At 40.3% G+C, this 18,235-nt stretch overlaps 1 protein-coding gene across 3 annotated transcripts in view; it reads right to left on the bottom strand.

The window, feature by feature from the left end:
* The window catches only part of ATXN10 (ataxin 10), a 102,382-nt gene extending 85,781 nt beyond the window's left edge, over window positions 1–16,601 (bottom strand). For 2 of the 3 annotated variants that reach the window (XM_072343280.1, XM_072343285.1), the window contains exons 1-3: window positions 16,451–16,601; window positions 9,723–9,914; window positions 8,339–8,421 (exon numbers count right to left, since the gene is read on the bottom strand). In XM_072343280.1, coding sequence (XP_072199381.1) covers window positions 8,339–8,421; window positions 9,723–9,914; window positions 16,451–16,578 — 403 coding nt within the window. In that variant the 5' untranslated portion in view covers window positions 16,579–16,601. Of the gene's footprint in view, window positions 1–8,338; window positions 8,422–9,722; window positions 9,915–14,177; window positions 14,292–16,450 lie in introns of all 3 variants that reach the window. The other variant, XM_072343294.1, reaches the window with a different exon arrangement.
* Between the last annotated feature and the right edge of the window lie 1,634 nt (window positions 16,602–18,235).

The raw sequence follows: 18,235 nt of genomic DNA, 5'->3' as shown, positions 1-18,235 counted from the left end.
ACATCATCTTCACTGCAGATGTTCCAAAGACAAACCCTTCACTATAAAACTGAAAATATTCACTAAAAAACACAGCAGATAGAGCAGCTCTGAAGTTAAAACTATCATATAGACATGACTGAAGATTTTGGGGTTTTGGTTCTTTGTTTCTTTGGTAACTTACCATCAACCAACAGTAAGAACACATAAGTCATCCCTATACCATTAACTAGCATAGGAGCAACTCTGTACTTGCTTGCTAGCATAAATTTTTCTGGGAGACATTCACAGCCACCTTTCAAAGGCACTCAAACTAACATTCTACATAAGCTTAAAACAAAGAAACAAAAAAACCAAATGATACCAAGAGAACAAAGTGATTACTTAAAACTTTCCTCTTTGGTGAAGTAGTAAAATGGTACGTGCTGTAATAATTAGGGGATCACAAAACTCTAAAAACACAGGACTTTTTAAAAGCTATGGAAACATGAGACTAAAATCCCAACACAAGTGCAAATAGCAGTTTACATCTACCAGACAGCATATCAACTGATTGTTAGGGCACATACTCTGCAAATTCACAAAGTCCATGGACATCCCAATATTATTTTTACCAATTGGAAACACACAAAGGCCAAAAACAACACCAATAACTCAAATAAAAAACTCATGCTTATGTTTACATAAAAGTTTGATGAGTATAATATATTCGTCACACTCCCACAATTATTCCCTGAAAATACTATAAATATTATTTTGACAAAGTAATTATAGTTTTTACTTCAACAGTGGCAGCAAAGTACTGGCACCAATCCCCTACACAAAAAGCCTAGACAGATAAAGCAAAGATCACACATGGAAACTGGCAACTCTTGCGATCAGGGCTGTCCTTTATTTATATGACTAAAAAAAGTCTATTTAAGTTAGTGCCTGGTTTATTTAGTTTTGCTAAGACTAAGCAAAAGGAAACCTCAAATAAAAAAGAAATAAATTAAAAATGAAGATGAAGATACTCAAATTCTCTTTTCCTCTGTCTAGCTAAAGTACGCTTCCTTCATGGTGCTTGTTGGGAATTAACCTCATGGACTGTGAATCCATACGGGAATCTCTCTTTCCCACTTCCTCCCCCTTGAAAGAAAAGCTAGCACGTAATATGATAAGAGTCAGTATTTTTGACCCAGCATGACAAGTAAAATGGCTCAAGCTTCATAAGAATTTACTCTCATTCCATGTAAATCAGCATACATCTGACTTGCACAACACATTTGCGATACAATAACTCATAAAAATTACTCAAAGAAAAAAAAAAAAAAAGACCAAAAAAAACCCACAACCCAAGAAACAACACACATACATGGTTTGCTTCCTCTTCTGGAGATAAATATAGATAGCATTGATGTGGGAAGAGAGGAAGGATTAACTTTATAAAGGACAAGCCAGTTGGTTTATATTTAGTAGCCACTGTGTTACAGAATCTCCAGGACATAACTAAGAAGTTGCATCTTCTCCAGCTGTAGTTTCCTTACAATCAAATCCATATAACCAAGTCAGCATGAAGATACTCACTGTTCAAACAGCAAAAAAAAACAACAAAAGAGGTCTCAGTTTATAGGCAATAAAATTTAACAACAGTTTCCCAAATGCGCTGTCAAATAAAATTTTACTGCTCTATCACACTTCCCAGGCATGTTTTAAAAATATTTATTTTTCATATGCAATATAAAATGCAAACAGGAAATGAAATTATTCAGTGCAACGTGCTTAAAGAACTACAAAAAGCAGTGAAAAGCAGAATGCAATTTTTTAAAGACTAAAGCAAAACAAAATATCTATCTATCTATCTATCTATATATATATATATATATATCCTGAACAGGAAATAAAACAGAAGCAGAAAAGATAAGAAAGAAACTTCTTTGGTCAATACTAGCATTTGGTAAAGAATATTTAGGCTCCATATTTGACCACTCTAGCTCTTTTTCCTGTTAAATACTGCTGTGGTTTAACCCAGCAGCAGTACGGTACTACACAGCCGTTTGCTCGCTCCCCCCCAGTGGGATGAAGGAGAGAATTGGAAACAGAACAGGACCACGACGGCTGCCAGCAACGCGAGGTCTCGCCCCCTGCTGACCGACTCCCTGCACCCCCTGAGCAGTAGCCGCCCCCGGTTCCATTCCCGCAGTGCTGCTGCGCCTCATTTAGGGGAACAAAATAAATAACTAAATACATGAGTAAAAACGGATAAAAATCTAAGAGCGGTTAAGGACAAAGGAATATATATTTTAAAATTTAGAAAGGAAAATCAATTCAGTTTCATCAGCAGGTTTGAGAACATCACACCTTCCTCTGCTTTTCCATACCTTCAGAATCAATCAGTCTCTGTTCACTGAAGCGGTTCCAAATCACAAATTGCTGAATGCAGATTGAAGAAAAGGTCAGATGAAAAAAACATTGTATGTTTACCTTCATTGCAAGAGAGGACAGAACTCACAAGTTTATCTCTCCTTGCCTTTCTTGAGGAAGTAGAAATCCCTGCTATTAAATCATTTTTGTTGCCAGGAAGTTTTGCAAAGATAACTCAAGAATTAAACGCCACATCCAATCCAAAACAGCAGCAGTGAGTCAAGAGAAATTGTATTTTCCTTTTCATTAATTGAATACATATGATAGAAGATCAGGTCCAAATCAGTTAGAATGCTGAAAGAACACTGACTAAAGCTGAATCCTAAAAATTATGAATGCTGAGATAGAGGGGGAAAAAAAAAAAACACACAACACACAACAAAAAAACCCAGTCAAGCAATCCCCCCACACACATACACACAGACTTTTCTGATTCAGCATGGTTCTTTATTTGAGCACCACCACAGGGCCTCTCCTCATAGTAAGAAACATTTCTTCACAGTTCCACATAGCATGACACATTTGGGGGTACTTTAAAACCATTTAAGCCAAGACCATTCTGGGGTTTACTGGCCTTTATGGGGCTTGTTTAACTTGGAAAAGAGAAGGCTTCAAGGAACCTCACTGCGGCCTTCCAATACTTGAAGGGAAGGTATAAGAAGGAAGGGGAACAGCAGTTTAGGAGGGTGGATAGCGATAGGAAAAGAGGGAATGGTTTTAAATTAAGACAGAGCAGGTTTAGGTTAGAGATTAGGAGGAAGTTTTTCCCTCAGAAGGTGATGATGCACTGGAACAGGTTGCCCAAGGAGGCTGTGGATGCCCGATCCCTGCAGATATTCAAGGCTAGGCTGGATGTGGCTCTGAGCAGCCAGGTCTCATGGTTGGCAAGCCTGCACATAACAGGGGGTTGAAACTAAATGATCATTGTGGTCTTTTCCAACCCAGGTTATTCTATGATTCAAGATAAAACATTCTTCATTTCCCCTAAATCTTCCTTCAAGAGAAGTAGTGTGAACAGGTGCCAGACACTATATAGCCATGTTGCAAAACAGCCTACCAGAAAACGCTTATGTTACTATAATCAGTGCAGTATGAAAATTCAGTCACCTTTCAACACTGTCTTTAAAGGAATGTTTCACCTGCTGTTCTGAATACACTGTACTTCTGTAGAAGCTTAACTATGCCTGAAAGCTTTTCAGAAAATTGGGAAGCAAAGTCAAATTCCTGTTCACAGATCCAAGCTTATTATCTACGACAATTTTGCTAGCATTTCTGGACATGACATTACAATGAGCAAACAGCCCAAACCCCCATACAGCAGCCTGCACATCTGGACACTAGCTTTGACAGAGCTCTCCCACAGTACACATGACATTGACATTTGTTGTCAATACTCTCCTATTAAGTAACTTTTATGTAGCTTCCCCTGGTTGGTTTAAAACCCATAAGAACTTTGAGGCATCAGGACAGCATAACAATAATAGTCCTGCTTCTTGGTTTAATGCTTGCTCGAGTATCACCAGCAGCCTGGAGCTGACGAACACCAGCGTAAGCCTGGAGCACCTCCCTCAGGCACACCCAGGGCAGTACCCCTCAGTAGCTGACACAGTTGCACTAAGGTCTGATTTAAAGTACAATCAGCTCATTCAGAGAACCTTCACAACAAATTGTCCCTCACAGAGCACTTATCAGGCATTCAGTGCCTTTTCATATCCAAGAGCACAGCAAAGTATACTGGCGGATAAATACTTTACAGCAATTATGTTGGAATTCAGAGCACATTCTTCAGCATCTGCAATATTTTGAAGCGGTGAAAGGCTTGAGGAGATCTATTTACAAACAAGATTAAAGCACCTTCTGTCCAAAGTGCAAGAGAAAAACGTGGTCAATGAAAGGATCAGATTGTTGCAGCTTGCTTTAAAACAGGCAGGCCCTTGCTGTAATTTATCAAGGAGAAAAGAAACTTTCTCTGTTTTCCAGATTTCAGAGATGAATCCTACATCTAATTTTCACTCTGGAATCTGGAGAGGAAGGTCTATCATCCTAACAAACACCAGTGTAACATTCACAGGTCTCCTAGATTTACTGGAAAGCTTTAAGATTTTCCATAGGTGGAAAAAAATATCCCAAAAACCAAACTAAGACACATGCTATCAAGTGCAGGAGATTTTCTAGTTGGGCTTCTGACAAGGATATTTCCTATGTCTGCTGCAATCCCTAACATACTGAACTACTTCTCAGCTCTTAGGAGATCTGGGTCTGCTTTAAGTTCAGTTAAAGTTCATCCAGCAGCTTCATCTGCTCCCCTGGCAAGTGCTCTTGGTCTTTGTACCAACAACAGAAAAAAAGGTTGTAGTGATGTGGCTATTTTATTATTATTATTATGAAAAACAGAAGGGGGGGGGGGAGGGGAAGGACGTGGAGAGGGTACTAATCTTATATTCTGCAGAAATTCATATTTTTATTCACTAGACCGTTAGTAAAAATTTGAATAAGTTATTTGTTGTTTATTGGAAGATCATGTGGTCTCAGGCTATGGAATACCACTAAAACTAAGACTTAGGAAGCAAAAACAGAGGAAGAGCAGGAACAACTATTTGAAAGCAACACTGTCTCAAAGGCCTAAAGATGTTCTTTTAGTGTATGTATTAAAAAAGAAAGAAAATAATTGTTAAAAGGGATGGCTGGCTTGCAGGTGGGGTTGAACTATCTTTATGTGCCACATGTAGGAATTAACTAGTTATTTTTAAACTCTCTAAAGCATAAGAGAGCTATTCCAGGACAGACATACTAACTCACCTCCAGATTTTCTGGTCCACTGCCTTAGTTGTGTAATGTACTCAAAAGTACAGCTCTTTCCACAGCTTATTGGAATTTATCTTTTTATTGAAGAGGATTGAAGAGGAACAATGAGAAATGCTGAAAATTTGCAGTAGAGTTGTTTTAGTAAAGGTAATAAAGTGAGGACCCAGATAAGCCTAAAAACTATTTAGAAGAAGTTACTTATTGCAGAGAAGATGCAGCAAAGAAATCCTTTTTTTTAAATCACACAACTTCCCATGCATCTTTTTTGCTCCTATCACTTATAAATCATTAGAAGAATATCTCTTCTCCCCCTTGAAAACCATCACACTGATTACAGAGCTGGCTCAGGTATATGTACTTTGTTTCATTTATATATATATATATATATATATCCACTATGAATTGCAAGTACACTGAACTTTCCTACAAAACTTACCACATCATTCTGAAACTTAACAGCCACCAACAGATTTGAGACTGAAATCAAATCACAGACCAGATTAAAAGACTTTTTCAGATTGAACCAAAATTTTCAGTTTTTCTTCTTCATAAGTACAATAGAGTTGGAAATTCAATTTTTTTTATTTTTAATTTTTTAATCCTACAGAGATATGGTTCAGGAAAACCTTAACAAAGGCATGAACTGAAACTCTAATAATTGTTGCTCTCCCTGCAATACAGTATTACCTTTTTATCTGTGTATTTTATGTAGTCTATGGCTATAGAAGCAACATGAAGATATTTAAAATGTCCCTAAGGACATAAAAAAAACCAAACCAAATAATCACCAGATTCAAGCGCCAATTTAAAGGAGGAAGCAGGACACATCCAAACAAACAACTTATAAGGGCTGCTCTGAAAGTAATTCCTCATATTTTACTATATAAGCCCAGTATGTCAGAGCTGGATGATCGTAGTGTGGCAGTAGAAGTTGAACCTTCCCACCAACATCCTATTCAGTTTTGTTGCTGTGTGATGAATTGCAACAGAGGGGCAGTCTGACAAAATGGCATCTGATGTGGAAGTACGTATGAAGCAAAAATGTGTCACTGAATCCTTCCATGCAGAGAAAATGGCACCCGCTGACATTCATTGATGCTTGCTGAACACTTACAGAGATCAAACAGTGCATGCGAGCACAGTGGTGGGTGATATGTTTCAGCAGTAGCAACAACAGTGGGTCACCTCTGCTAGTGCAGATTTTTTATGAGTACAGCCTGCAGAGCTAATGGTGGTGATTACATTGAAAAAATACAGTTTTGTAGTTGACAATTGGCTCTATTGAACAGTGCTTCTGTGCTCTCTGCATCTGTTGTAGTTTCCATAGAAACTAATAGGAGGCATTACTTTTGGAGCTACCTAAATATTATCTGCTAGAGAACAATTGAAATATTGTTAAAAACTACCTGATTGGTTGATTAAAAAAAAAATATTTGAAAACGTCTTGCTAGGAAAAGGAGTCTGTAGCATTAAATCAAGTTCTCACATCTCCCTCAGCCTTGCTTTTATGCTGAATGCCATTTGCTGCTGCTTCTTCAGATCCCAACAGCAAGGGAGCAGCACACGTGTATGATAACTACTCATCAAGGGAAGGACAGCAGCCACAAGACTGAGGGGGAAAAAAAAAATCTCATGCTATCTAAATAACTGGCAATGGGCTCATCTTACTCAACTCTCCTCCAGATGCTACAAGGGGTCACTGAATACTGCACACAATCCCAGATGCTGTGAATAAGCTGAAGGTGGGAGGCCCAATTCCCCAGGACAGCCTTTCAAACTTCCTGCCAAAGACCCTACACTGCGGACAGTTTTGTGCTGGACAAGATCAGCTTTCTAGTTCCTATCACTTTTCTCCTACTGGTCTAAAATGAGGTTCACAACTTCACAACTGTTGGGCAGGACACTCTTGACTTTCACATATTTCTTCAGTCTATAATCTGACTCTGAGACATGTCTTAAGAGCCACTCCTGTGTGCCATCAGTTTCTCCTTTTAATATCCACTGAGCAAACCTTCCTTTTGTCATCCACATGGTTTAGCCTTTGTGCTCCCACGCTAAAGGGCCTGTTCTAGCATCACTGATCTTTTTCCTGGGAGAATTCCATCAGTGGATGAAGAAGTGAACATGGTTTATGCACAACAACTTTACATGCCTCAAAGACTTCATTTTGAACCAAATGCAGCATCAGAAGGAAAAGGAATATCCTTGGTTTTTCCAGTTTCATGAAGGTGTTTGAGAGTAAGTTACTGTATGACATAGTTCCATTTGCTTTCACAAAAGTTACAGAAAAGCAGCAACAAGAACCCAGCAAAAACCTATTTCAAGTAAAAGAACTGAAAAGAAATAAAAGCAGCAAGAGAAACAAAATGTTCCCTGTTCCCTGCAACCACAGACAATAAAGAGTGGGGTCCACTGCCCTGTATCAAGTTCCACACACATGCACAGAATGTGAAGAAAATTACTGAAAATGCCTTAATTTTTGGTTAAAAGAAATTTGGTAGGAATGAGTCGTAATAACTGTCATTAAGCAGGAAGGATACTCCAGACAGATTTTCTCTTCACTATAAGAGTGGAAAAGAAAAAACAACTTCATTAACTAAGGATGCGTGAACAGTACTCAAATCAGTACTCGGTTCCTGGCAACTTTTACCCCAACCAACCAGCAAAAACAATATATGAAAAAAATTAAAAGCCAAACAAAAAAAAAAAAAAAGAAAAGAAATCTCGCAGACAAATTTTATTAGAATCATTTATATTATTTCAACTGCAATCAAAATAATGGGAATATTCATTCATCTCAGTATGTTCACAGATCAAATAAAGAGACAGCAAAACAGCAGAGCATATTTTAAGGGGGGGAAGGGAAAGAAAAGGGGGACTTTTTCTAAGTAGAATAACAGAAGGCCCACAGTTCTAAACTTTTTAATCAACTTCTGAAATACCAACTAAGCAGAATTCCTTTGCCCTTCTATCCCACCATCCATAATGTTATGTAAGAAAGAAAGGAGAAAAGAATTAGCATTTCACAGTTCCAGAAACAAAGTCTGTGTATGAAAAAAAAGTATTGATAAGGTGGCATCATACCACCACATGACTTCCCACATAAAAAATAAAGCACAGAAAATACGTTTAACGAAATTCACATACTTACCAATCAGTACTGGCTCTTCTTTGACCTGCATTCCATCAAGCAATTTGATCAAATGGACAGACGTAGTGATGAGACCCAAGTTCCTATTATGAAATCGGGGTTATATATATATATATATATATATATATATATATATATTTTTTTTTTTTTTTGTATGAAATACTCCCAAATAAAGCAAAAAGCCTTTTCACTTCAGTTAATGGCAAGCCTTCAACATTTTCAGAAAACCTGAAATAAAAAGTTGTTTCTTCTACTGTGTCTGACTAACGATAACCATAGTAATGCTGTTAAAAGGAAAAGGAACAGGTGTATATTATGTTTCAGACTTCAACAGCTTGATGTTCAACATCTTAGGTATTTATATTATACCAACTGTTCCCTCTCGTTTGTTAAGATGAACAACTAAGAAGCTACAAGAAGTTACAAACAAGGAAAACTACAGTGGCTGAACAATCACTCAAAAAAATAAGTAAATCTTTCAGATCAGTTTTTTGATCCACAACATAATAACTGCTAGCAACATCAATTAAAAAAAACAAACAAAAAACATGCAGAAGCCTGAATTTAGTTTTAACTTGTTCTAAAACTAATGCTTTCTGCAAAAAGTCCTGCAACTTTTGTGCTATTCACAAAAATTCCACCCCTGCACAGGAGTTGAACTTTATCCCATGCTATTTTATTTAGTTCAATAAAGTTTGAGAAGTCCCAAGAAACCAAATTTCAAGATTGTATTTCAATGCTTTAAGAATTAACAACTTTGAAACAGGTCTGGTTTTCAGTTAGCGGTTCTTGTTTGGTTTGGCTGGATCTGGAGTTACTTTTGAACAGCAGGTAGACTACCAGATTCTCAGTTATGACTGCTAGCTGTATCCCAGGCATCTCTTCAATGTCATAACAGATTCAAGTTAAAAGGAGAGCCTAAATAACTTAATGAGCCTGATTCAATGTATATATAAGAGTTGAAATACACTAAGTATATCTATATACTATCCCAAAACTGCTAGGTAGATCTATACATATGTTGGGGGAAAAAAAAAGTACTGATCTTGTAACCATTAAGGCTGTTCACCTATTCATAACATTATCCAAAAAATTTTAAAAAGAAAATGAAGTCTAGTTCCACAGTCAAACTTAAAAAGACTTGTACCATTTTTATATCAACCCACACTAAGAACACAAACTACAGTTTCCTTCTATCACTCATCAGTGCCCCAAACTCTGACCTACAAACAGGTCAGCTATTCTTGCTACTTGCATACATCAAGTGATTGAATCAAAAAGGAAATACCAGTTAACACAGCAGTGTGAAGTAAGAATCTCAATATAAAACCATACAAACATCAGATAATTATAATTTAATGAGTAAAAATGATCAAAACTGTACCTCAATATATGTTGATTCTTGGCGCACTGAACACAGGCATTCCTCAGACATCTGAAACATTCTGCTATGAGCATCAAACAGGTGTCTAAATCCAGCAGTTCAGAAGAATCTTTACAGGCCTGTTCAATTTCATTTGAGCCTCTCATCAGGATTTCCTGGAGATCCCGAAATAGACTTTCTTCTGCCATTTCTCTGAAATAAATTTGTGGCAAATCACAAAAAAAAAAAAAAAAAAAAAAAAAAAAAAAAAAGCTCAATTAATAAGAAAGCTCATATCAGGTCAGTTATATTTATTTTCACCCCTAAGATATTTCTGCAACAATCTGTAACTGTCCTTGGCATGCAAGAACCCTGAAGCAGAAAGTGCAAAATGCGTGCATACAATCTTTGCATCAGTCTTTTCAGGAAAAGAGCTGTGAGGGAGTCACGTGCTGCCTTGGTATTCCCTACAGATTTCCAACACTACCTCAGAACATTTAAATAAATAAATAAGCTACTAAATACATTCCAATACACATGCTAGGCCTCAACCAACACGGCCTTGAACACCTCTAGTGATAGGGCTTCTTTGGGTAACCTGTTCCAGTGCCTCAATACTTCAAAGCAGAGTTTCCTCCTTGCACCTAACCTAGTTTTCTCTCTTTTAGTCTAAAGCCATTCCCCCTTGTCCTGTACTATCACTATCCATTTGCATAAAAAGTCAGCCTCCCTCCTGTTCATAAGCTCCCTATGTATACACTAAAGGGCTACAGAAAGGTGCCCCTTCTCCAGACCAAACATGCTCAGCTCCCTCAGCCTGTTTTCAGAGGAGAGATGTGCCAACCCTCTGATCATCTTCCTAGCTCTCCTTTATACCCACTCCAAAAGCTCCATGTTTTTATGTATTCCAGATGAGACCTCACGAGAGCAGAGGACAGTCACCTCCCTCATTCTGCTGTCACCCATCTTTTGATGCAGCCCAGTATACTGTTGGTCTTCCAAATCTACAAGAGCACCCTGCTGGCTCATGTCAAGCTTTCCATCCAACAGAACCTTCAAGTCCTTCCCTGCAGATCTGCTCTCAATGAATTCTTCTTCCAGTCTGTATTTCTGTCTGGGATTGCCCTGACTCAAGTGCAGCACCTTGTATTAGGTTTGGTTGAATCTCATTAGGCCCACTTTTCAAGTCTGCCCAGGTCTCTCTGGATGGCATCCCTTCCTTCTGTTTCTATCAACTGCACCACTCCGCTTAGTGTTATCAGCAAACCAGCAGAGGGCGCTTTCTAATTCCCTATCTAGGTTATGAATAAAGATATTGAAGAGCACTGGTTCCAAGCCAACTCCTCAGGAACACCACCCATCATCAGCCTCCACAGCTTCCACTGCCTTTTCATCCCTCAGTTTAACCAGAAGGTCCTTGCTCAGGCATGCCAGTTTCCTGCCTCCTCTGCTTGACACTGAGGGATGGAGGGTTCTCGTACACTCAGAAAGGTATGCTTAAATAAGTGCCAGCCATTCCTTTGCCCTGGGATAATTTCCCAGGGGATCTCATCCAATAATTTCTTACACAGCCATAACTTCACTTCTCTGAAGTTCTGACATCACTTAAACACCAAGCCCATATTCCCTGAGTTCAAAAACTCAACTGCAACGTGGTCACTACAGCCCAGCCCACCTCCAATCCTAAGCTCATCGTAGAACTTATCTGCATTGGTGAGCACAGGGTCTAGAAACTCTTCACTTCTAGTTGGGCTGTCCAAAAACTGGACCAAGAAGTTACCCTCAACATAATCCCAGACTGCTTGTAGCCTGCTGCGTTGCACCCAAGGTAGACATTCAGTGTCTAAAATCTCCCATAAGGATGAAAGCCTGTGAACACAGTAATTGTAGCTAAAGCAAGAAGGCCTTGTCAACAGGCTTTCCTTGATCAAACAGCCTGTAGTAGGCTCCCAACCATGAGATGTCCTTTACTGGTCTGGTCCCTAATTTTAATCCACAAGCTCTCAGCCTGTTCATGGCTGTTTCTCAGAGGCAGCTCTTCACAATCTATTTTTTAACATAGAAGGCAACTCTTCTGTGACTCTTTCCTTGCCTATCTCCACTAAAAAGCTTGTAGCCCTAGGTGTTCCAGTTCTGCAGTTCATTCCACCATTCTCTCCTAATAGCTGTCAGGTCATGGTTTTCTAATTGCACTCTGGTTTCCAACTCCTCCTACTTACTTCTCACACTGCACACATTGATGTAAAGGCACTTCAGCTGGACTGCCCTTCAAGGAGCCCTTCCTAAATCCTTGAGAGAGAAAACTCAAGTTTTTTCCACTGCGGCTTCTTAAAGTGACAGCGTTCCTTACCAATGGAGAAACACTTCCTACTGCTCCAAGCAAAGAGAAGCTATGCCATGCTCTGCTCTGGTCACTCATACTCACTAAGGTTGCCTTTGTACCTGTAGGGATCACAATGCTGCTCCCGGCCCTGTCCCGCACCTCCTCAGCAACACCCCTGAGGGCTCCAGTTCGGAGAGGAACACACCATGATCTCTCACTGTGGGACATAACACACCTACACCAGAGCTAATCATCTCAGCAGTCCACTCTACCTACTTCATCAGGCTAATACCCCAGTACAGTAAGTGCTGGGTCAAACAAGATGATATGGCATTACCAGAGCTACCTCAAATATCTAAAAGATATGCATAATAGGGCTACCCATACTTTACCAAAAGTGATCGCACTTCCATAAATCAATCCATGTACATAAACACAGTTAAACTTATAAAACATCAGATCGCAGATCTTTATGAAATACATGTGTTATGCTGATACCTCACAGTAGATCAAGACCAATACACTATCACAATCTCGATACTTAATAACAAAAGAAAACCACAACATACTATCAGTGAGAATTATCAAAAGGGGAAGGAAAAAAAGTTACATTTTTCAGAGAAATAAAATGAAGGGAAATAAAGTGACACAAGAAAGAACAAACGCAAACCCAGTCCTCGCTCAAAGAAAATAGTAGAGCTTACCTGAAAGCAGGCCTGGAATTTGGTTTTAAAATAAAGACATTCACAGGACTCAGGCCTTCCACCTGCAATAAGTGCTGCAGCTCCTGCCATTTCAACACAGATATGCATGCCAAAGATAGATTAAGTGATTAACATGCCACTGTGCACGTGGTGAATGTGCACAGACACAAGCTACATTCTGGCAAAGGATAACCCACCGGGCCCTGTCTTCTCTATTGAGAAGACATGTTTTCTCCGTAAAGACATCATACAGAGCCTAAAAACACCAACATTATTCTATCACAGGAAAACTCTGTCTGATTCTATGATTGCAGTTTGCTTTACATATGTCTATGCCATGTGTTGGTAGCACTTCAAATGGTCATCTCCAGGATCAACTTCAAAATGAAGAAATCAGTGGTCAGTGCAAGACATGCACTACTGCACAACACTGAATTATTTTAATTCATAAAACAGATTAACAAAAAAGTAAAGCAAAAATAAGCTACAAGTACTTCTGCACATGCTCTAGCAACTCTACTGCTGAAAGAACACCTTGAAGTCGTTCTGATTCTGGAAGTTTCTACACTACTTTTGTTAGAGTTATGTAGTAGAATGATAGTTTGAAGCAGATACTGGATCACAAAGGTATCAAGTAAAAACTTCCCTTAAGTTCAGAGAGAAAAATACCATTCCATTAGTACAGTAAGAGCTCAGATGTTCCAGTAAACACAAAGACTAATTTTTGCGTAACTTAAGATAGTAAAGGTGATATACACAAGGAAGTGCCTGTCTTCACTGTAAATGCAAAAGTAGATGTGGATTTCCACATATTAGCAAGGAGAGCCCTCCAAGTCTCTCTCTCATACATTATGAAAGAAATCAAGCCAGATGTTTCTGTGTAGAAGTCAAATCTCTTCCTACAACAGAAATGAAAAACTTATGTGAACACACAAAAGTTCTCCTGAACAAAGAAGACATGATTTAAAGACTGTTCAGTAAAGCAGATAATAATTACAGAAAATTTAAATATGATTCTTGCACTTAAACTTTTACAGATTGTTGCAATTTGAGTGCGTGCTAGAAATACATTTTAATTAAAATCATCTCTCTGACCAGAAAACTCAATTTTCAAACTAGTGCAGAGAGCAGGAAACAGCTAACATTAAAGAACAAGTCAAGATTGATTTCAGGTAACTGTTATGGAGCAATCCTTACTGCCATTGTTTTTTGTCTGTTTGTTTTAAGTAGTCCTCTTTCCAGATCTTTCTTGCCAAAGATTTTCATGAAGATACAAACAGTGGCTACAAATATTTAAAATATATTTTTGAAAAGGAAAATATTTCCCTTCCATAATCTTTTCCTAATCTTTAAGTATTATCCCATGAAGTTAGCAACAAGTCCCTTTAGTAGCTTTTCTCTGAAAAGATATCTTTCATGTTAAACATGCCTTGAAATTCATCCACTCACTCTGTCAGTATCCCAGAAACTTCTTCCTTAATTTTTTCCTTTCAGACAGCCCTTCACAGTTTTCTGCTGCCACTTGTTGTTTTCAGCATCAAGAAAAAACATGCTGCAGGAACACTGAAAGAAGCAGAAGCAAATGGTACGGCAGCCCAGCCTTCAGACATAAACAATTTCTTCTTAAGTCAAAACATCATGTTAGAACTCACTTATCCGTGCTGAAAGATTACTGCCACTCTATGACCTTAGTGCTTCATTGTTAAAAAAAGGAATCACACAATGACATCCTATTGAACATAGATTTGAGAATATTTATCCAACTCTGTTCAAGAGACCAGACCTTCAAAAATCATGCTACTTGTCAGGATTCTCTATTTTTACTCTATGTTTTAGGAACTTACACATTCCTTGCCCTGAAGTACTTATCTTCCTGGGAATACAGTATCACTTGGAATAGAATAAAGCTAGTTTTCTTCCATTTTAATAGAATCATATTGGTCCAGTAAGTCCAAGTGCAGGGTGCTGTGCTTGGGTTGGGGCAATCCCAGATATTTATGATGATTATCATATTTTTTCCTCTCTCATATTTTTTTACATTTTTCCAATCAGAGGGTGCTGACACACTGGAACAGGTTGCCTAAGGAGGCTGTGGATGCCCCATCCCTGGAGGCATTCAAGGCCAGGCTGGATGTGGCTCTGGGCAGCCTGATCTGGTGGTTGATGCCCCTGCACATAGCAGGAGGTTGAAACTACATGATCATTGTGGTCCTTTTCAACTCAGGTCATTCTACATCTCTAAGTGTAAATTAGGAAAAAAAAAAATAAAATAAAATCAATTCATTTGCTCAAAGGCACTTGAAATCTCAATTGAAACATGTGGGAAACTTGAGTTAATTCCACATAACTGAATTATTTTACCCCTATTTTGCTAATCATATTTGCTTCTGAATTACAAAACACTACCATTCCCATATTACATTTTTTTGTTGTTGTTATCACAAACACTGCAGACTTATCAATCACATAATGACAAAATAATTATCACTCAGTGTCACAAGTTAAATATCAAGTGTTCACTGGGTTGTTTCTTCTGGTTATATATCACCAAGTACATTAATCTTCCATGGCTGGCCAGCTCTGTAAGTTGTTCTCATATTCATTCTGTCATTTACTGTGGGCTGTAAACTCACACTACACCTTCCTCACCTCAGAATAAGGATTACACTCTTTCACTTCACTATCTGTACACAAAGAACACTGGTTACTGTGGGGATATCAACTCCTCTGTCAATGCTGGATTCAGAAATGTCAGGGATGAAGGCAAGAAGCAGAGAAAGCATCGGTGCATAAGCCTAACATTTGCACAGGTCCTTTGGCCTCCCAAGAGAAAAAGAAAGCCAGAAAGATTTATCCTGTATATACAAGAGAGTACTGGCTTGAAGAGAATATACTCATTCATAAATCTTGGTTTAATTAGCCAGAACAGAACCAGGAGTTAATAATAAAACACTTTTACACAAAGATCAAATTCCTAGATGTTATAATCTTCAACTACTGTTACAAGGACAGGGCACAAGCTTCCCATATACCTCCACTGACTCCTACCTTCCAGGAAAAGCTAAAACCACCACAGTCACAGCTGAAACTCTGCAAATCCAGAGCTTTTTGATGTAGCCAGCAGCCATCACACGGTGCTGCAGACATCCATCCCCGACCTTACAGAACAGGGATACACCACATTTGCTTTTTTCATTAACTATATGTTCTGTTTTTCATGTCTTTAAGTTACTGAGGCTAATACCCTTTTCCTCTCACTCAAGCTTGTTCGGCTGCCCAGCACAGACCAACCACCTCCAACCTCCAAGGCTTTGCTTGCACTGCAGCAGCACAACATGAAAGTGCCATGCGTGTACGTTGTTCACATGAACTCACTTCTTACCTAGCTTGGAAACTGCTGCCACCTACCCCGTACCCATAGCACCCGTGGGAGGATACCGCACTGGCCCCCGCCCCACAAGTGACTCCCGGGCTCTCTCAGGTAAAGCACGGCGCCCTAGGGAAGGCAGAGCCATAACAACAGGAAGAAGCGACACTCAGCCACCGGTGGCCGCTTTCCAAGAGCTCCTTAGCTACGCCTCTGGCAGAAGCGAGCACCAGACCGAACCCGCGGCAGGCAACTAGCATTGCTCCCAGCCGCGAGGACCACCCAGGCCCGGCGGCACGGCCGGAGCTCCCTCCCCCGGCACACGTGGCCGCAGGCGGGCCCTCCTCCACGCTACCTGGGCTGCGCCTCCCGGAATAGGCCCGTCAGCGCCCGTACGCTCTCCAGGCGGGCCGACGGCTCGGCAGCCATGAATCTCTTCAATCGCGCCGCCACCTCAGGCAACGCTCCGGCTTTCGCCGCCATCGCGTATTCCGGCGCGGCCCAGCTCCGCCCCCGCCGCGCGGAAATGGCGGCGGCCCGGCCCCGGCAGCGGGTAGCTGTGCGGCGCGTTCCGCAGCACCCTGGAGCCGCCCAGGTCCCGTACAGCTGAAGGGATCGCGTTTTTCCCTCAGATCGCTGCTTTCCGCCTTTTCTGTCTGTGGCAGGACTTCTGCTGGGCTGGCCCACGGGGCAAAGCGGTCACTCTGGGCTGTGCTCTGTAAAACATTGCTATTTCTTCAAAAATACCCTTGACAAGCTACCTGTAGGTATATCTTCCCGTTCAGCTTTTGTTAGTTGGCCCACAGGGGCCCTCAGGACCATCCTGTGGCTCTCTGCACAGCCTGAAAGGTGGATGCTTGCCATATGTGATACAAACATTCCCCAAGTGTTTTCCTCCCTCTCTTCCCATATACTTTCCCAGATGCCTGCCTCCAAACGGTCCAAATAAGTAATACTGTGTTTTTTAAATACACATACAAAAGGTTAGCATATTCACATTGGGATAAGAATTAAGATAACTGTTTGTAGCCACGTACTACCGAAGGCCTCACCAGACAGAAAACAAACTTAGTTCACCAGAGATGTGAAAAGGTATTCAGAAATGATACTTCAGAAAGAAAGCGTGATACAAAAAAAAAATCATGTGTTATTTATTCCTCACCATTCACATCCAGTGGTGAATGGAGTTTGAGTTGGCAGCAGGTAATGGGAGGCATTCCCCATGGGTCAGTGTTGGAGCCTCTCCCATTCAATATCTTTATTGATGGCCTGGGTGAGGGCATTGAGCACCCTCAGCAAGTTTATAGATGTCACCAAGTTGGAAAGAAGTGATCTGCTGGTGTCAGTGGGATGAGGTTGAATGTCACAATCAGAAAGGTTAACATGGTGGAAGGACAATACAGGAATGTAGTAGTAAAGGGACTAGCACAAATAGAATGGGGCTTCAAAGGAAAAGCACTCCCCTGTTGCTAAAGGTCAAGGCTTGCAAGGGAAAACTCCACAAAAGAGAGATCTCCAACCAGAGATACTTCCACAATGGCAGTCAGCCCTTAAATAAGGTCTAAGAGAGATAGAACCAGGCTCCATCCCTACTGGTCACACAGCTGAATTGCCTTCACCTGTGCTCTCAGGGCTGATCAGTGGTTCAGGCTGTGACTCAGGAGTTACCATACATTCAACAAGATCAAGTGCTGGGTCCTGCACTTTGGCCACAGCAAGCCCAGCCAACTCTACAGGTCTGGGGCAGGTTGGCTGGAAGACTGTGTGGAGGAAATGGACCTGGGGGTATTGATTGGTGCTTGGCTGAACATGAGCCAGCAGTGTGCCCAGATGGCCAAGAAGGCCAATGGCATCCTGGCTTGTATCAGAAATAGTACAGCCAGCAGGAGCAGGGAGGTGATCATCCCTCTGTACTCAGGTCTGGTGTGGCTGCATCTTATGTACTGTGTTCAGATTTGGGTCCTTCACTACAAGAAAGACATCAAGGCCCTGGAACATGTTCAGAAACAGGCAACAAAGCTGGTGAGGGGTTTGGAGCACAAGCCTTAAGAGGAATGGCTGTGGGAGCTGAGATTTTTTAGTCTGGAGGAGACTCAGAGGAGACCTTACTGCTCTCTACAACTACCTGAGAAAAGGGGAG

Source organism: Excalfactoria chinensis, chromosome 1, assembly GCF_039878825.1.
Source record: "Excalfactoria chinensis isolate bCotChi1 chromosome 1, bCotChi1.hap2, whole genome shotgun sequence".
NCBI lineage: Eukaryota > Metazoa > Chordata > Aves > Galliformes > Phasianidae > Excalfactoria > Excalfactoria chinensis.
The sequence above is the reverse complement of the archived record's forward strand: the minus strand, read 5'-3'. Positions and strand labels throughout refer to the sequence as shown.